At 40.1% G+C, this 21093-nt stretch overlaps 1 protein-coding gene and 1 non-coding gene across 2 annotated transcripts in view; both read right to left on the bottom strand.

The window, feature by feature from the left end:
• The window catches only part of dennd4a (DENN/MADD domain containing 4A), a 29784-nt gene extending 19999 nt beyond the window's left edge, over nt 1-9785 (bottom strand). Inside the window, exons 1-9 of the mRNA XM_066684834.1 lie at nt 9693-9785; nt 3238-3582; nt 2560-2806; nt 2211-2280; nt 1644-1813; nt 771-1009; nt 599-665; nt 440-498; nt 100-244 (exon numbers count right to left, since the gene is read on the bottom strand). Of these exons, the coding sequence (XP_066540931.1) occupies nt 100-244; nt 440-498; nt 599-665; nt 771-1009; nt 1644-1813; nt 2211-2280; nt 2560-2806; nt 3238-3548 (1308 nt within the window). The 5' untranslated portion in view covers nt 3549-3582; nt 9693-9785. The remainder of the gene's footprint in view (nt 1-99; nt 245-439; nt 499-598; nt 666-770; nt 1010-1643; nt 1814-2210; nt 2281-2559; nt 2807-3237; nt 3583-9692) is intronic.
• A 2551-nt stretch (nt 9786-12336) lies between these two features.
• On the bottom strand, nt 12337-12408 carry trnaq-cug (transfer RNA glutamine (anticodon CUG)). Its single transcript has one exon. It is a non-coding gene; the product is annotated as a tRNA-Gln (tRNA).
• Between the last annotated feature and the right edge of the window lie 8685 nt (nt 12409-21093).

The raw sequence follows: 21093 nt of genomic DNA, 5'->3' as shown, positions 1-21093 counted from the left end.
TAATAATAGGCAGCTGGAATTAAAGCTGATTGTGTCAGGAGGTCTAGCAAAGGACATGTAGGTACAATCCTACTAAGCAGCTAAGATCAGCCAACTCACCGACACTAAAGCCTCAGTCACACTGGTCAGCACAGCTGGCCGTAAAGAGTGCACTAAAATTTTGTGCTCTGTAACAGCCAGAACCAGCAGAGACACTGCATTCTTCGGTCCCAGGTTCAGCAGCAGAGTGGAAAGCCTTCCACCGCTGTGGGAAAACACAAAAGCACAAGCAGAGATTTATACACACCTAATACTGTCATGAAATATGATTTGACAGTTCAATTGCACATGAAAGAATCTTGAAGTAGAAAGGCAACTATAAACGGATAAGGCAATTTGTCACACAAGTGGCATTCACCTGACACTGGGAATATGAATGGACAAAGGGTATGTGACCTACCTCAGAGGCAAAGGAGAGGACACAGGCTGGCTCAGCATCAGACTATCATGTGGAGACAGCTGTGGAAAAACATAATTACACCAAATTAAACAATTGCACTAAGTTGTGTTACCAAAAAAAACAAAAAAAAACAAATCATCTTGCACAGGCCCAACTCACCTGGACAAGAATGCGTGGTCTTTGAGATGAAGGGAAAGGAACTTTGTGCATGAAATGAGAGATATGTCTGGAGAAAAGATTGAGAAAAGCATTAGGACCAAATTAACCATTCATTTTAAAATGTAATCGTATTAAATTTAATAAGCAAATTCATCCTCTCTATGATACTTACTTCTCAATGGGCAGCGTGTGAGGTCCAGAAATAGAGTAGCGATAGAGGAAGGTAAGGAAGCTGCGAAAGGCATCAAAGAAGGGCCAGTGAGAGAGAAGGCAAATGCTTTTGTTTGTTTGAACTGTCATGGAGTCATCCGCCTTAAGGCCACTGCTTTGCAAGCCCAGCTGAGAGCGCTGTCTGTCCGTCAACTGTTCTTCAAGGTATGGCTCGTAGAACTGAATTGCTGCGCCATAAACCTGAGATAAGACACACCTCATCAACCCAATGCCACAAATCTCTGCATGCCTAAAGAACTAAGGTGCCTTAATTGCCCCAGGTCTCACCAAGTTATGAAAATGTTATCTCCTTAAAAACGCTCTGCAAGGTTTGCAGGTTCTTTCTTGGAGCTGGTTGCTCTTGAGACATTACTTTGTTTTCAGACTGTCTGTTCCTATTCAGAGCTGAAAAATCTGAAGTATCTCAACATAATTTACTTTGAAGTAACTCACCTAAATGAATAAATTAAAGAATAGCCCGAAGACTTGTGTGCTTGTAGAATGCATTGATACCCTCGTTGCTTTTAATATACTCTCAACTAGCCCATACAGAATGCTCTCTGTGCAATATTAATCAGACCAATTATAAATGTTCATCTCCTTTTGAATTCTCCCTTTGTAGGTCATGATACATGTGACTTTTTGATATGCTGCACACAAAGTCTCTTGCTGATTGAAATTCCATGCACAGACCTAAGAGAAGCAAGACAATTCACCTCTCTCGCCTGTGTCTGATTTTATTGAAACTGCTATCAGAGTGGGGGCAGACTCAGAGAGCTGAACAGAAAGATGTGTGTGTGCCCAAGCATGCATTCCATAGTATTCATGTGTTCACCTTCTCTCCAGAGGCTCCAGTGAGTACAAATGTTGAGAAGACAGGGAGAGAGTATTTAGTGTGAGAGGGCCAGCACTCTATGGAGGCTCCCATTGGCAGACAAAACAGGGGCACGGACTCAGGCAGAGGGAACGATTCATAGTCTTCCTCAGGGTACCTGGACAACAGACCTGAACAGAAAACAACAAACAGTATGTGACCTTTAACAATCTAGATAAATCAACAGCACAATTAACTGTAATTATATTGTAAGTCTTCCATATGAGAAATGTATGAAAGGCAAAGAGCTGAAGCTTGAGCTGACTCTCGTCCTCGTACTGGGCTGAGCAGCCCAAACATATAAAAACAGACACATGAGCACTATCCCCATGAGCTGGACAAGTTCTGGCAGTGAGCAGCTGTATCATGATTTCACATTCCCTCTTCCCTGTGAGAGTATCAATTACTAAGAGACCACCGCCCCTGTTTCTCTGAGGAGTAGCTCACTGCTGTGTTATTGCCTCACTGCTCGAAACATCTACATCTAGTTTAGTTCTATAGGTGATTTAAATACATTTGGGTACAAACCTGCTTTGAATGCTAGAGTATTGGTTTTGGCTAAAGACTTTTTGTAGCACAGGTACACCGAGGATCCCCACTGAAAAAGGCAAGAGCACAAAATAAAATCACATATATTAATAAGTGAATTAATGCAGATTACAATCATGCTTCTGCTTTTTCAAAAAGCAGACACAGAAAACAACAACAAACCATTATATCCGCCACAATTTGTTTTTATTTTGCTGTCTGTTAGTAAACCTAGACCTAACTCTGGGTGATGTTTTGTCAATTATGGCTTTAACAGTGTCGGGTACTCATGGGACTATTTATATAATGAACACATGATCTGTGAACAAGAAGGGTGAGGCTTACTTACCATGCTGCTATTGAGGTTCTTGTCCACCTTGCAGAAGGCATGTGGTGGTGTCTCTCCTTTGCCAGGAATTATGACACAAATGTCTGTGACAGCCAATGAGGCATGAGAATGGCTCTCAGGGGCACGCCGGTACGTAATGTATATCCTCTGGGAGGAAGAACTACTAATGTTGGCCGGGCGACCTGAGGGTGTGGTCTGGATAATGTGACAGCCTGGCTTTAGCTTCTCCCTCCACTCATAGAGCACCCTGGGAAAAAAAAACAAAGGAACAGACATGTTGATGCATGTTTGCTTCACATAATACAATGATATCTTTGTATTTAGTGCTCAACTACATTTTATGTGGAGCATGTTTCTCTGTGAATGCAATACTTTTACAATTTTCTTTTACGCGTCTAGAAATAACTACACAAATGTGTGGAATAAAAATATTTTCAGTGTGTTTGCTAATGCACCTGTTTATAGCTGATAGTTTATCATGTAACACCAATCCTTAAAAGCTAAACAGAAAAAAAATCTGCACACAAGCACATATTTTGGCAATTAAACTCCATGTATTACCAAGTGCTTAGACTGTTATTATCTTTTTCATAGACAGCTATTACGTATATATTATAATCACTACTTCTCATTTGGAAAACACAGGAAGATGGGAAATGTAAACAAAGACAAGCTCACCCAAGGTCAGTGAGAGGTGGCTTGTCCCGACCTCGTCTGTAACACAGAAATATCTGAGGGCCCATGAGGCTGCCTCCATTCAGCTCAGCAGGCAGGCCTGAGGGGGTGCAGTCTATGCAGGTGTAGCCCCGCGGTACCTCCTCGCCCTGGGAGCGAATCACCACTGCCACATCAGTGATGGGGGCTTTGGGCTGAGCCGAGTTCTGCTGGCAGCCCTCTTCTGAAGTCACCTCCTCTTCGAAAGGCTTAGAGGATTCGGTCAGGCCCGCCACCACAAAGTAGTCCGCTACACGTAGGCTTTTGTCCTCCATCTTCTACATTCCCCATAGAGAGAGGACAGTATATCTGAAAGAGCGATATAGACACGGAGAGAAAGAGAGGGTGAGAGTACGTGAGAGAGGGGTCAATGGAGGCAGAAGAAAGTAGGACACACAAGCTTAGAATACTGGAAGTCACTCGCTTTAGAAAGTTATCTGAAACATTAGCCTAAACCGTGCATGACACATATGGAACTAAGGCATTTTACTTTAAGTGGCAGATATTAATGGTTACTGTGGATACCCAACATAACATTAGTTTTAGAACAGAAGCATGACTAAGCATGATTACATTTGAAAATGCCTTTCTGGAAATATGCAATACTACATAAAATTACATCCCAGCAGCTCCCAGATATTTAATTAAAAAAAGCTTTTCCAAAAAGCAGAGCTGTGAGATTTGTCGTTTGCTCTTTGAGAGGCAAGTCATGATTTTAAATATGCAAAAAGAAATTCTGCCTGTAGCATTATTTTACACAACCCTGTTGTTGTGCTATGACTTTCTCTGCTCCAGTTCCATTATTATATTTCCTAAGCTTGGAAAAAATACAACCATCTAACACACTCACGCAGAAAAACCTGACTCATATGCCGCTAACTTGGTATGGAACAAGAAAAAGAGCATATGGAAGCAATTACCAAGCATTCCTGCTGCACATGAAAGCATATTTCCTATTGTGCAAGCAATGGGTCTTTTAAGGCATTTGAGCGATTCCTCATCCCCAGAATAAATTTACTATGAGAATAAACATTTAAACAGAGTGCACATCCATGTAAGAATAGTCAATAGAATAAATCAAGACTCGACTGTGTCGCCACATTGGAAATGCGCTCTCTCCAGAACAACAGATGTCCCTATTAGAGATGCCACAAGCACCTCAGTCGTTCCTCTAAATGGGCTAAGGCTGGGGATTTTACAGCACACATGTGAAAGTACCTCCTGGGTTTTTTTTGCAGAACTCCAGTCTCATAACCAGCCGAATGTGACTGATTCTCTCTGCGTTTCATGGAGCCATAAATAGCAGTGAGACTGTGGCCAGTGGTGCATGGCCAAGTGTGTCCCAGCCTGCTTTATCACCTTCTCCCTGAAGATTGCCCATGCCCAGAAACAGTGATAAATAGGCAGCTCTATGCCTTTGCTGGGTCAGAGCGGGACAGGGCCAATAAAGTCATCTACCATTGTTCAATGTAATGCTAGACCAAGATGACCTTATATTTGTAGATATATATTATCTAAAATAAGCACTATAATTACATTCACATCTTGCAGAAATAAAGGAACACTTTGCCTGATAGCTAACATCATACAATGAGCTTTGACTACACCCTAATAAAAAGGGGTAATTTTTATGTATAGAAATATAACACCTCAAAAAATCATTTTAATGTTTAAATGTTTGCCTGCAAAGTCACTTTCAGTTTCTGAAAGAGAAAGAGCTGCATATGTTTATGAAAAACCTTAAGGACATAAACAGCCTTAAAAATGGTTATAATATTGTTTCAAATCAAAGAACATTTTCTGGCCTTTTACACTATATCCTTTTAGTCTTTCAGTTAAATATAATATGAGAAATAATATTTAGAAGAGCATAATATGCATTTTCCTGGCCAAGAATTACAACATTCAGACTGTAACACCATCTCATAGTATATAAGATTTTGTATCATATTTAATATCACACTGTTTTGCCGATACCTTTAGACAGACTTTTGTCCAGACCTGCTTTAGTAGGCCCACTGAGTATCATCATCAATACTAATACAGCTGATGAGCACTTTCTCTGGCTCTCTGTAGGGTGTACGGTAGCCAAAAGCTTTGGAGGTAATGGCTTTTCAGTGGTCTGCATTATGAGCCAACAGAGTCACGAGACAGAGCTTAAGAGCTTAGGAGGCAAAACTGACCTACTGACTAGCTCAGTAAGTCAAGAACAAGGTTTTCTTCAGACTCATGTATATTTGGAGAACACGACTTGTCAGAGGATGTGTAGTTTAAGCAGTATTTGTTGATATCCAGTGAGGATACTGACAAAAACAGTTGATTTCAACACTGCGAACAAGACTCTGAGATTAAACGCAGGGTGTAACCCCCTAATCCTTCTCATCTTTATAAAACCTTGAGGCTAGAGACGCATCTAGAACATGCTCTCTCTGGCCCCTCCAGCTCTGAGAGGAAAACCAGCATGAGTCCCTGGATCCTTCTTGCTTCTGCTCTCTATGTTTTCTCACAAAATCTTCCTGATATTGAGCCGCAACACACCAGCATTTGCTCATCACTCTCTCCGAGCAACAGACACGAGGCCGCCCACTATCGAACATCGCCGTTCCCAGATCCACCCACACCTGTGCAACAAGCCACGGGCTCCAGAAAACGCGCTACAAATATGGACGAAAAACACAGCAGATGTGTCACATGTTACGTGAGAGATTTAGGATTATATATAGACATAATCTCCCGGTCCAGCAACCACGCTATCCACTGAGACTGGCAGCAAGCACAGAGAAGTGATAATCCTCACCATGGCAACGATGAGGGAAAAAATTATAAAAAGCATGTTCATTGTTTTCTGTACGACTGAGAAAGGAAAAAATTACACAGTTAACACGTTAAACAAATTAAACTGTAATAATAATTGATACGATTAAAATCTGCAAAAAGATTTTATGAGGAAGAATATTCAATATAACTATGATCCTACAGCCCAAGATTATTATAGATTTATAATGTTCATTGTACTTTAAAGGGCCATAAATAAATGCCTAACTCAACATCTTATATATTTTCAATTTGGGAGTGACCTGAGACACCAGTGTAACTATGATAACCGTTAAAATGTCTGGGAACACCTTTTGACACACAACAGCTGTTTATTTCAATTAGCCAAACTGCTGTACCTGACTCATCACTCATCAGACATGTCTTAGCAAAAATGGGCAGGCCCAGACAGGAAGAAGCCTCCTTATTGAGAAACACCATGGCAACATCGTACAGAAATGAAGGAATGTCCGGAAATATACTGGAAGCACTGCTTTCATCACTGTGTGTCCCACGCAGCGGAAATCCTGCCATGAGGAACTTGCGTAAGTACAGCAACGAGTGCGTGAGCAGACACTGCCTCCTCAGGTCACTGATTAAGAAACACACAACTCTTCTGCTCAAATGATGACTGATTTCCTGCCAATCTCTAAGGAACTGAAGACCAAAAGAACTGACCACGGGCTAATATTTGTAGTAGTTCCCTTTTCACATTAAATTGACTTAAAAGAAGTGAGTCACCTCTAAACAGGAAAACGAAAACTGAATGAAATGAGGCTGTGGGAGCTCACATGACCAGAATAGGTTAACGATATTGTACAACCTTAGTTTGATCAAATACTAGAGTAAAAGTACACCTTATGTTGAGGCTGCTTATCAGCTGAATCAGAGCAAACACTTTAAGCACAAACAAATGTCTATGTACTCTCTGACAATAGGGCAGTGTACAGTAGATGACATCTGCAATACAGTATGACTATTATGGTTCATAGCCTTAATGGCTGAAATTCTACCAGTGTGAAAAATGAGCCCTTTCTCCCTGGACAATAGCCTTCCCAGCCATGGTGCAACAGTGTGCCATCATCCAATAGCTGTATTGTTTATCTCCACTCTCTGGGAGGCATCCTCGTGGCTGCTGGCAAGATAAGCACTGCCCTTCTTTCACCAGCCTGTGGCTCTAAGGAGGCTGAGGATAAGCCAATTCAAGGGTCTGTCAAAAACAATGAGCCTGATCTCATGCAGCTGTTTAGGAGCCAGGTCCTGTGGCCCAGGGCCAGTGCTGTCTGCACGAGGGAGGTTCCTGTTAAAGCACAGCTCTGGAGCAGCAGGGAGGCCAACGGGGGGAATGCAGGAAGAGGGAACTAACACAGCACGCTTGGCCAAGCATCTGGTCCTGCTTAAGCCACAGAGGTGGACATTTGACTCCTCTGCACCATGGCGAGACACAAGCACACATCCGCATACTTCGGAAAAGAGGGGGCAGGCTAGTTATTCCTATCCCAAAATGTTTTCCAAAAAAACAGACTAGGTTACAGGTAAAAGGGTAAAAGGATGGTTCATCCAACAGCATACAATGCCTGTGTTTTACATCTGAATTCTTCTTTCACCAGCTCATTGTTCAGGGCTCCACATGTTGTTTTGATAAGTTTTTGTAAGAAATGCACAAACACGTTAAACAAATCATGTCAAGAACCAGACTCTTTGAGTTGAGAAGAAACTGAATCATCTATGTCAGTAAACTCAACACCCAGGCTTTAGGCAAGCCACCCTGCCCTGTCAGTGTGGGCTAGCAAGTTTGACCACAAAAATCTCATCATCACTTATGATAAACAATGGAGGCTAATATAGCAATGAACTCCTGTGGGAGGTGCGGCTCAATTAGGACTTACCCAATCTCACAAACAGATGGAGTCATTTACGAACATTAACAAATATAATTTACCACAGAAATGATTTCACACTGTAATCTACCCGTAAAACCTATCACCTACGAACACATTTGCTTTCTAACGAATCTCCGTTACCAAAGGCAGAGAACATTTCTCAGAACTTAGATATGATTAAACACTCTCTGAGATCAGGAGCCAAAATCAGCTGGAGGCTGTAATAGATGGCTTGAGTTACCCTCTTCATCCTTACTGTCTTTGAACTTGAAATATTCCAGTCTCTCCAAAAACACCACTTTAATGTTTTAGCACAAGATAATTGTGGGATTTTTTTTAGCCTGAGCAATCGTTCAGAAGACTGCAAACTGGTTTTATCGATATCCAGACATCAAATATGGACATGAAAGTGATCTTTCCCTCGTCCATTAGAGATCCACAGGGACTGGCTGCACTGAGATGCTCCATCGTGCCAGTAAACTAATACAGGCATACTGACTGAGAGCAAAGCAGCTGGGGGCAGAGGTGAGAAATTATATTTTATTTTATGTAGCACATAATGCCACCAGCAACAGCCATCGGTTAGTGCTGTATGTGTTTAAAGTAGCACAGCATGTGAGATGTTGTAAACCATTTTCATATCCCCCAAATGTAAAACAAAATTAATCACTGTGCTTAAAGTTTTCATTGCACATCCAGTCATTGAATAAACCCCTAAAAACTAATATGTTCATCAATGTTGCAGATTTAGAAGTAATTTCCAAGAACAAAAATACCCTAAATCCTAAAAAAATTAAAATTATAGTGTAGATGTAACACTACACTTTTCTCTTCAGTTAATGCGCACACATCTATGAATATACAATCAGTCCCTGCTTCTCTCTCCACTCAGTCCTATACCTCTCACCCGCAGCTTGGAAGTCTCGCACTCACATGTTGACGGGATAGTTTCATTAGGTTTGTGGCAAAAGAAACCCTGAGATGTCGCTGGAAGTCTGCAGAAAATGGGAATGCTCAGCAATGGCACAGAATGTTTATTTCATCCCATGATTCAACTTGTTCAGCATGATTCAACAGATGCACCTGTTCACAAAGTTAACACCTGTATTTCAAAGGAGGGTGTCTTTAAAATTGTGGCACTACTATTGCATTGTGTCTGTGGGGCAAAATACCATGGTACACAGGCTATGGCAGTGTGATATCAGCCACTCCTATTCAGACACAGTACAAACATTGCACAGTCGCTGGATGTGGACCCCACTTTTCCGCATCATTATTAAAGAGGACAGAAAGAGGGCTAGTTGAGTCATTAGATCATAAAATCTCATGGAGGACTGCAGCAAAGAACCAAGCAAATTTATTCTATCATATTTATTACGTGGAAATACACTGAATTAATAAAGACCTTCAGAAAATAGGCTACCGTTAATATGTTTTATACAGCGCTGTATCACATTAAACAAGGCCTTGCTCGTGTCTGAGGTTCGAACGGTCGTACATCATTACAACACAGGAGCCATCAGCAAAACAAACCGAGCCTCAGCGGCGCTCCGTTACCGTTAACACCGACCTCACCACGGCTCCAGACACACGACACACGGATTCGGTCAAATCGAGACATTCACCAGTACATTTCATTGTCCTTCTCATTAATATCAGATACAAATGTCACCACAACGTACCATTTCATAAACATAGAGGTTTACGTGGAGAGACACTTACGGTGTCGGTTGAGCGGCGCTTTGACGGTCAGTTCATTGAGGCTTCAACTGGGCACGTTAACGGTTTTCTAATTCTGCTCGAAGCGTTGACGTTATTGTTTCAGGTTGAGAACAGACTGAATATCTTCCATATTCCTCACAAACAAACCGAAAAAAAATAAGCGAAAACAACGGGTGTGTGAGCCTTCAAAGCTCTCACTCTCTCTATCCCTTTCTCTCTCTCCCTCACCGTTAAATGCTCTCGGGATGTGCTCGAGCTCCTTGCGCACGCGCCCAGCCGATTTTAGATGCGTTCCTCAAAGTGTCGATTCTCTGAATCGTCTCTTTGGAACGCATCCTGGGAGCCGACTTAATTAACACAACACAGACACTTTAGCCCAACGCCACATATCTCCCTAACCCCTCTGTACCTTATTCTCAACAACACTTGCTTATTCGTGCATTCATCTTCAGTAAGTACTCCATCATAATCGTTGGGCACAAGGCAGGGACACACCCTGGACAAAGGTTCCGGTCCACACATTCATCCACTCACATTGAACACAGCAAGGCCAACTACATCATGTGAGTTTTGGATTGTGGGAGGGAGCTTTTTTATTATTGAGGTTCGATGAGGACATGTTTATTAATTTGCATGGAATTTGCTTCTCACAAATTACATGATAAAACCAACTTCTGCTAAACAATCACACAGAATCACACAGATTCCTAAATAATAACGGTTTTGTCAGCTGGAATATCAGGGTTGTTTACTGAAAAACAAAAGGATGATTATTATAACTACTGTCTGAGACTAAATGAACTGACATAGACTGAAGAGTCGTTTGGTTGATTAAAGAGTCGATTCATCTATATGAGCAGAATCGATTAATATGATTCACTGATCCAGAAGATCCGGAATGCCCATCACAGGCACCGACCGTAAACCTGCTCTATTCACACGTGATCGCTAGCAAGGAATTGACGTCAGCGCCCCCAGGCTCATGCAATGGGCATCCCGGGTTGGGCATAGATTCAGTCTTTCTAAATGAATACTACGAACACGCGTCTGAAGTATTGAGACTCCGGGGAAGTTTTATTCGCTTGATTTGTATATTGTGTCTGAGAAAGTCAGAGTTGTGTAGAAGCTTGCATTGTGTGGGAGGTGAAAGCAGTACATCATTGCTGTGTATTATATAGTTTAAGATAAATGTCACACATACCTACAACATCTCACATTGCTAAAGTAAAAAGAAAATAAATATATTTAAAGAAATGCAATGTGATTCTTTCTACAGTACTCTCTCTGGTGGACTCCTCCAGTTGTAGTCAGGCAGTGTGTGTTTGTATGTTTAGGGTTTTAGTGAGTGTGTATTTGCAAGGAGGTCAGAAAGCAGATTTGTTGGTGGAATATTTTCAAAAAATATCTCACTTTTCTTGGCTCTTAAAAAAAATACCCAACTCAGCTTTAACGTGGAATATTTTCCACTAATAGAAATTGATATTGTACATAAAGTGTCATGGTGTAATTTTCATTACTCAGTATAAATTGCCCAAATATGGACAATGATCACACAACTATAAATTTACTGTTTTTGTGATGTCACTAAAATAGCGACATTTAGGCCTACATGAGTGCACTCTGCCCATTCAGGTTTGTCAAAAGGTGTTTCAATTTAGACTGCTTTTTTACGAGGCACTAAACTGGGCTAAAATAATTTTTTACATATGTATTTTAGTCTTAATTTAGACAGTAAGGAAATTTAATTGTAGTAAATTAGCTTAATTAGATTAAAGGGAAGATGGAAAATGTCGTGTGAAATTTAAAGATGAAGCACTGTTGTTTTTGCTACACAGCATAAGTGAACCTAAGAAAATGTATAACACAAGAAATGTATACGATATTAAAGCTTTTAAAAAAAGGAGTCTTCTCGTTAGTTAGTGAAATGCTGCTCCCATGTGGCCATTCACAAAGAATGTGCTAAAAAGCCATACATTTATTTTATTTATTTACATTCCCTATAAATATAAAGACAATATTTTTGTGTGGAGCTAACTCTATATTTGCATATTTAAAATTAGGCTCTTAGATTTGTACACGTTGCCCAGTAAACAATTAGCCGTTGATTCAACGTTGAAATAACGTAATGACTGCCGTCTAATCAACGTTCTCTTAAGGTTAAAAATGAAAGTTGACGACTTTAGACGTATTTTGGACGTCCATTGACGTTATTAATTGGTCCCGAAATAAATTACTTGTATAAAACGCGTTTTGGACGTCAACTGACGTTATCGATTGGTCACCACTTAACTAACTTATTAAGATGGATTTTGGAACTCCATCGACGTTTAAAATATGTCCTTGACGGACAGACTACTTTTAGACCTATTTTGAACGTCCAGGGACGTTCCTTGTTTACTGGGTGTGCATTTGATGTTTGCAGACTGCCCACTGGCTTAGCTGTATTCACTGTTGGTCTTTGAACATGTAGCTCACACCAGCTGAACTAGGAGATTTGTGTTTGTCTACTTCCCCTGATGAAAAGAGTAATGAATTAAACGACGATGTGCTGGTGGACGGAATATTTAAATAATCCAGATGGACTAGGGCTTTGACATGGATTTTATGTAGCTCCAACGAGCTTTTTTGAGATAAAATTCCAGTCAGGTTCCACCGAGATTTGAACTCGGATCGCTGGATTCAGAGTCCAGAGTGCTAACCATTACACCATGGAACCGCTAATACCACTTAATAATGGCTCACACATATATAAATCATCATGTAAAATATGCTTGTGGTAGTTGTATATAATGTCTGTGTTCTTAGAATCAATGAAATATTGGCAGTTGTTCAAAAGATTATATCCGATTTTACAGATTTTTTTTTACAAAATAAAAGACCCCCCCCCTATAAAAAATAAACTAACAAAAACAAACAAAAAAGTCACAACACTTCAGTAGGTCGCGTTCATTTACACACAGACAGTTTGTTTATAGAAGTAATATGTTAAGTGTAAAGGGACGTTCTGGGGCAGTTCCTAACGAGCCTATGTTCACTACAATCGATGCCAGGCGTCGGCTAATGCCCCGTATCAGTGGAACAGTGTTCTCGGGGGGAACACCGGACATAAAAGGCATCAGCGTACAATAGAATCATGCAGTGAGCCGTCAGTCATAAATAATACAGAAATTAATTCCTCGGGCAACTCCTGCATGTTCTCCAATTACATGCCCATTTCAGAAGAGGCCTGGAAAAAGAATTAAATATTTTTATTTGTTTAAATTTAATCAAATTTAAATATGTTCTTGGGTTTTGAGAAAAATATGTTGCAGTTGGTTACAGGGGAACTGCCAATTTCCAGACATTGTTGTATCAGACACTTTTTGTAGTTCGTTTATTGTTGAGAGAAATTATGTCTGACCTTGTGTTTTTAAACCTACCTCAGAAAAATCAGTGTTTAAATAAACGAAAATGTGCGTAACATTGTGACATCTGTATCACTGATTTTGTGGCTGTATTTACAGTCTGCAGTTGATTAGACAGAGTGCTTAATACTTTTAACTGTATGATGGCAAAGATATTTTAGTTTAAGTAATTGGAAATACTTTTCACTTACACAGGGTTAATTCTACCAAGCAATATAGAAGTTTGTGTAGGTATGTTTGTGAAAGTAAAAAAAAAACAATACTTAACATTCATCACTAAATATTAAAGGGTCCAGGCACCATTATAAATAAGGGGGCACATATTTATTTCACAATCCTGCCTCAGTCTTTAAATTACTAAGCATGTGAAACAAAATGTTAAGATGTAATTGTAAAAGAAATAAAATAAAGACATTTTCATGTCCACATTTTTTGTTGCTTCCCCTTTAAATGACTCCCTAGGTACAAAAATATACACAATAAAAAAAATTCTGTGCTCATTAGGCTGTACAAAACAAGCATCATCAACTTCACACAAATACAGTTTACTACACACATGTACAGTGAATGCCACTTGTAAAGATTTATCTGGCTGAGAAACTCTGGTGCTTGTGATAAAGTCTACCACCCAGTAAAAAGAATTAAAATGTACGAGCTTAGAAGACTTGTGCCGTCACACCACTTTGGCAACTTGGTGGTTTCAAATTAAACACACTTCTGGGTGTTAACAGTATTACATGCGGAAACACATAAGCTTACATAACTCTATATCTAATTCTCTAATTCTCAACTCGAGATTTCCAATCATGTTGTAACACACCTGCTTCAGTTTGTAATGAACATGGCAAATATATGCCTTTCATCCCATTACGTGTAAATTTCAAAAGCCTTGACAATTAACTGAAATTGTTTGTACCTCTAGCATTACTTGACCTCCAAAACAATCTGTGGTGGAATCACCATTCACAGCTGCCTTCGGGACAAGATAAATGACATCCAAGCAATGAACTGGAATCTGGGAAAAAAAATTGTATTTCTACCCAGACATCCAGATTCTGCTGGAGTCCTACACCATACTACTCACAACCTAAATCATGTGGGACAGCAACAGGATAGGAAATAATTGGGGTTGAGAATTAGTTGCTTGCTGAATATATTTCATTGTGAGAAAATGTTATTTGAAATATTTAGAATGTTTTAAAACCATACAAATTGGGAAAGACCTTTGTGTAGTGTATGAAAATTAAGAAAATAATTCAATTGAGTCCCACAAGCCATCAAACACATTTTGAGTGAACAGCAATTTATATTAAAGATTAAAATATAATCTCATAACAAATGAAATACAAAAAAATCAATATAAAATAAGCATTATGCCAACTTTCTCCAAATCTACTTGTTATACATAATGGTAAATATAGTGCTTATTTCACTTTTTGTAATAGACTGAACTTTGTCCCTACATTTTTTTACTGTACAGTTGTTCCATATATATTGTCTGTTTAGGTCCAAACAATACAAATTACAGAACACCTAAAAATAATAAAAGATATATTGTGCTAAGACATACATTTTCAAGTGTACATGAAATTCATTGGTCCTTGTATGTACTTCACCCCAGACATGAAAAAGGGGCTGTGGGTCATGTGATTTAATGCCAATAGAATATATATGAAAAATGACATATAATCTTTTTTCAGATGTGTTAAAATGTTGTCCAATGTGTGTACTACACAACAGAAGTGAAATTGGGGCTGTGGGTCAAGTGACTTAATTGTAAGCCCCATCTTCTTCAGTCTGCCAATAGCAAATATAGGAAATGCGACTTATTTGTTGCACAACCTAGGAATTCTGAGGTATAATCTGTTTTCACAAGTGTCTTAAAATGTTCACGTGCAAGATATATGAAATCTGAGGTATAATCTGTTTTCAGGAGTGTGTTAAAAACGTATATTTAAATATAGGACACCCATGACTTTTATTTTGAAAAGACATTACGGCGCTGAAGCGCTTATTGGTCAGAATGGACTAGTGTGTAAATCCGATTTTGATATAATCATTACATAACTTGTAATAACATTAACACTGAAAGCCATTGCGTGGAAATACTTTCACAATATGTAGTAATTGCATTGAAAACGTCACTTGGCGTGCACATTTTTTTTTTAAATCAACAGGTTATTATTTCGCGAATGTCTGGCGAACATCCTACGCCGAGCCTTATTTACTAGGGTAGCTTTAGTACCGAAAGCGTCTGTGATGAAGCTTCATGCGGTTTCCACCAGATCACTGTCTTTCAAGTGCCCAAAATCCACTGACTCCTTACTTTGGTCCATGGGAGGCGTTGGTTGTGATGACGGTTGGCCAACAGTGGTCTTTGGAGTACGGCTGCGGTACCCTAGTCGATGCAGGGTACGTCGCATGGTCATAGCCGAAATTGGTTGCGCTTGCCCACTGTTGTACTGGTGGGTAAGCTGCTCCACTGTGGCACGTCCGTGCTGGGATACCAGTCGAGACACGCGACGCTCGCCTCTCGAATCAACCACATGTGGCCGGCCGCTGTGTGACCTTTGACTGGATGTTTTTTGATGGTTTCTCCACTCTTGGTACACCCGTGATACCGTGGTACGGGAACAGCCCACAAGTGCAGCTGTTTCTGAAACACTGGCACCACACATCCGGGCTCCGACTATCTGTCCGCGGTCAAAGTCGCTCAAGTCGCTCCGTTTACCCATAGCCGGTAAATGTTGCCTTCTGGCAGACTGTGACTTTATCAGTGATCATATGCCACCTGCCAAGTGTTCCTAATCCAAAGATCGTTCAGTGTAGAACGCGTGGGTTCGTAGGAACAGCGGAAAACAAACAGTTGTTCAAATATGGCCGAAATAGCTCCCTTCTTCCTCACTATTTAGTTCACTAAGTAATGCTAGGATCATAGGCGAATCCAGAAACGTCCACTGTGCGTTGCTTAGTAACAAAGAAACCTGAAAATCTTTTTGGTCCACATTTAGCTCGTAGTGAGCTACGCTGTTAACTATAAATTACGACTGGGGTCAAGCCAGCCTCCACTTGGACCCCGCTTAGTTTTGGTGGAACTGCGTATTCTGAACATTACGGTAAGAGCGTGTAGCGGAACGAATGTCAAGATAAAAGCCAAAAGTCATTGACAGGAGATGTATGTTATAAATAAATAAATTTCTAAACAAATAATACATGAATATAAAACAAATATTTTCTATTTTTTTATATAAAATGAAGATATCAGAACATGTCACTTCAAAAAAAAGGACCTTTAAATGTTTATATTTCTGTCATTTTTATTCTAATTGTTAAGAGAAATCCTCCATCTTGCACACACCATTTCCACTTCCTAATGAGAGTACAACACCTGATTATGTCACTCACTTAATATGAAGTCATTCTGATGTGTCATTTCAAAGTAAAGGCCATTTGAATGGTCCCATTTCTGTAAATTTCATTCCAAATTGAGATCATTATTAAAAGAAATATATTAGTTTGCACAGAACAATTTTACTTCATAATGATAGTACAACACCTGATTATGTCACTCACTTAATATGAATTCATTCTGATGTGTCATTTCAAAATAAAGGCCCTTTGAATGGTCCTATCTGTGTAAATTTAATTCCAAATTTAAATAATTATTAAAAGGAAACTATTAGTTTGCACAGAACAATTTCACATCATAATGATAGTACAACACCTAATTATGTCACTCACTGAATATGAAGTTATTCTGATGTGTCATTTCAAAATAAAGGCCATTGCTGTTGTCCCATCTCTGTAAATTTAATTCCACATTTAGATCATTATTGAAAGGGTACCATTAGTTTGCACAAAACAATTTGATGTCATAATGACAGTACAACACCTGATTATGTCACTCACTTAATATTAAGGCATTCTGATGTGTCATTTCAAAATAAAAGGCCTTTTCAATGGTCCCATTTCTGTAAATTTAATTCCAAATTTATATAATTAATAAAAGGAAATCATTACTTTGCACACACCATTTTCAAAATTTGAGTCACCATTGTTGAAACCTATTCGGTTCTCCAACGCCAAGAGCACCCTGAGCGTTCATTCATTATCTGTAACTGATAGTCAACCCGGAGCGGGAATCGAACCCACAACCTCCTGGAGCTGTTTGACCGCGGCGCCACCGTGCCGCCCCCATCCTGACCTTGTGAAATGTCTTACAATTAGAAACTTACAATTAGATTAGCCACTCTAGGCCAGAGAGCGACCTCTGGTGGCCGTTTGAATTCGGTCTCTTAAGTAGGGCCACAGATGTCTATCCTCTTCATTCATGGTGACAAAAAAAAGGCGTGACTTAGAGGTTACACTTTTTCTTCACCATCCTTGAGAACTTTAGTCATCCCATAAGACATGTTATCATACTAAACCTGGCCGAAAAACCATCTTTCTCTGAGTGTGATTTGGGAGAGTTTTCTGACTTGCATGAATCAAGCTCTGCCCAGTGTGGGCGGGTCCAGTAGGACTACCCACTGTTGACACGTTCTGCTCTTTTGAGCGGGTGAGGAAAACTGGACAGCCCGAATTTATCTAATTCTCTGCTCCTTTGAGGCCAGAGTGCATTGCACCAATCCCCTGAAAAAGGAGAAGGGTATCTCTGCAGGCCGGAGGCAGCTCCAAGTGAGCGCGGGAGAACATTTTAAGCACGACTCAAGCACGTGGCTGACTTCGAGATATGTAGTTGGCATAAAGGCTCTGGAGATGACCCAGAGGCTAAAGAACACTTTTTATTTGTTTTTGAAAACAGGGCTGATATGGAGCTGTTTCTGGAAGCTTGTGTTGATGAGCAGGGTCTCAGGGTTAATGTGATGTTGGCACTTTATACACCACAGTTCAGACAGTGTGTATAGTTTGATACTTTTAGAAACCCAGGCTGTCTGGTTAACTGTGATGTCCTGCTTTGTGTAAAACGCCCTGCACAAAATAGGTATCCAAGTTATTTTCTTTCTTCAAACAAACTTCCATAACTAATGCAGCTCAGATTGCTCTGTTTGAGCATTGTTTGGAAGTGTAAGAGAATGTCAGTGAGTTCTTTTGGATGTTGTGTTAGATTATTGTGTATTTTGTAGAACAGCTCTATGCCTGGTGACCATGTAAAAACTGTTTTGTTTTCAGTGTTAATATTGTACCTTGTAAACATTGAGTACATTATATGGAGTACATTTTCAGCATCATGTGATTTACAGACTTGTTTGTGGTTGGATTAATATGTGAAATTCTCGCAATAAATAAAGAGAATAACCATTTAACTGAGACCATGTACTGAGAATGATAATGTTTGATTACATATAGGCTACTACTCACTTCCTGACAAGAGACATGACAGTAAATATGGGTTCATCAGCACAGCCCAGTGCTGGGGTGCTATATATTCCTCGCCTGGCATTAGGTTCATGTTTCTCTCCTCCAGAGAATCCAATTCTATTGTCAGTGTTTCTCTACAGGGATTAGAGAGGCAGTGTGTGCACGTCTGCGCATCTGTGTTAGTAACGGGTGCAACTTAATGTAGAATACATTCATTACAAATTTCATTCATTCATTCATTATCTGTAACCCCTATCCAATCCAGGTGGGTCCAGAGCCTACCTGCAATCATTGGGCGCAAGGCAGGGAAATACACCCTGGAGGAGGCGCCAGTCCTTCACAGGGCAACACAGACACACACACACCTACCAATCCACCTACCAACGTGTGCACCTACCAATCCACCTACCAACGTGTGTTTTTGGACTGTGGGAAGAAACCGGAGCACCTGGAGGAAACCCACGCGGACATGGGGAGAACACACCAACTCCTCACAGACAGTCACCCGGAGCGGGAATCAAACCCACAACCTCTAGGCCCCTGGAGCTGTGTGACTGCGACACCTACCTGCTGCACCACCGTGCCGCCCCATTACAAATTTGTCCTCAAATATTTGTACATATGGTGTGTTTCTGAATTAAATGAAACTGAATAAATTAACAATATTAAAATAAATTGATAGCCCTTCGGGCGGCGCGGTGGTGCAGCAGGTAGTGTTGCAGTCACACAGCTCCAGGTTGTGGGTTTGAGCCACACTCCATGTGACTGTCTGTGAGTAGTTGGTAGGTGGATTGGCGACTCAGTGTGAGTGAATGTGTGTGTGTGTCACCCTGTGAGGGACTTGTGTGTTCCTGCCTTGCACCCAGTGATTCCAGTTAGGCTCCGGACTGGACCCGCTGCGACCCTGAATTGGATAAGCAGTTTCAGACAATGAATGAATGAATGAATTATAGTCCTTCTACAAATTCACATGCACAATCCAGGTAAGAAGAAAGGGAGGCTTTCTGACAGTCTGAGCCAGTGGTATCCAACTCTGATCCTATTCGACCTGTTCAAACAAACTTGGTTCAACTAATCTGTGAGTAGGGTGTTCCAGGACCTGGTTCTGATGCCAAATCAAAGCATATGTGATCATCTGAACACAAAGAGTAAAACATAATACTCTACAACAAGGACATACTTCTATAAAGAATCATTTAAAACCACACAAAGGAACTAGATGAAGTACAGTGAACTTCTCTGAATGTCTGTTTAAATTCTTAGTTTTAAGTTGAGCCAAATTTCCTGAAACCATAACTACATTACAGTGAATTTCCATCTTATTAAGTTCACCTTGTAGCTACAGACACTGACTCTGTGTCATACACACCCACTATGACCTCAGTGCTCCTGGGAGGTTTACTGAATATTATGATTATTTGCAAATTATTAGCACCATTTCTCCCATTGTCCATTAATGGAAAGGAACTGCTTTAAATATTTATTTGAATAGTGGGCCATTTTCTACAGTGTTACTTAAGGGTTTACACATTTAAACTGAGTATAATCCAATACTGTGCTGAGTACAAAACAAACACAGTCCTATAGTTCTGTAAACAAATTAAAATAATGATTGTAGACATGAGAGACCTACTTAGAGACCTAATGAATTTCTGTTGGAGAGAAACTATGCCCCTTTTTCAAATGAGAAAGGCTGCTTTTCCTACATTCGCCTTCCCACAAACACAGATCGCCCACTTGCTGCGTACGCCTCCGGCCTGCAGAGATATGTAGTTGGTCATGGTTGGATGTTGGTTCGATTGCAGACAGAATCGATTGCTTAGTCTTTGTATCCTGGATGTGCACTCAGAATTTTTAAACTCGTATTTTGGCATCTGAATTTGGCCTATCGAATTTGAGCAACTTGACAATATTTTGTTTGAATTTATTTAAGCTTGATTTTTTTATCTGGATTTATTAACCTTGAATAACGACAGTGAAAACGTGTTCTTAAAAATTCAGTTAAACTCAAGAGCAATTATAATCAGATGCATAATTGCGAAGCAAGATATTCAGAGGTGTAGATCTGAAGACTTAAATTCAAAAGCAACAAAATTCAGACGCATAATTTCAGTGTAAAAAAAATCAGTGCTACAAATTCAAAGGTGGTAATATTTCAAACTCTGATGAGGCAGATTAGCTTCCACATGTTGGTGATAAATTTGACTCATTAATGAATGCATAGAAGATGTGGTGTTTGTTAAAGCAGAGAAACTGTATGAAACTCTTTAATAACCGAAGCAGGACCCCGAGCTCTGATCCTCTTTAGAAGAGGGGAGCGCTGAGAGTGAAACTGGATTAATTCCCTTCTCAGGTGACAGAAAGGTTTTCTTCAGGAGCTGCTGCCTCTGTGGGGGGAAACTATAACGTGCATTTCCTTTTTATTTTCCTTTTATTTATTTATAACACTTGCAGATGACCCCGTCCAGCTCCACTACATGAGAAAACTTCATATGACGCTCTCTGCTGTTTCTGCAGCTTCTTTATTCCGTGGGTCCCGGTGTTACACCGAATTCTGTGACCATCGAGTTCTGTGACCCTAGAGGGCGCTGTTTCTGACAGTTGCCGTCAGAATTTGTGGCCCCACTGAATATTAA

This window comes from Hoplias malabaricus, chromosome 11, assembly GCF_029633855.1.
Source record: "Hoplias malabaricus isolate fHopMal1 chromosome 11, fHopMal1.hap1, whole genome shotgun sequence".
Classification (NCBI taxonomy): Eukaryota; Metazoa; Chordata; class Actinopteri; order Characiformes; family Erythrinidae; genus Hoplias; species Hoplias malabaricus.
Note: the sequence above shows the minus strand (reverse complement) of the source record. Positions and strands in the feature narration are given on the sequence as shown.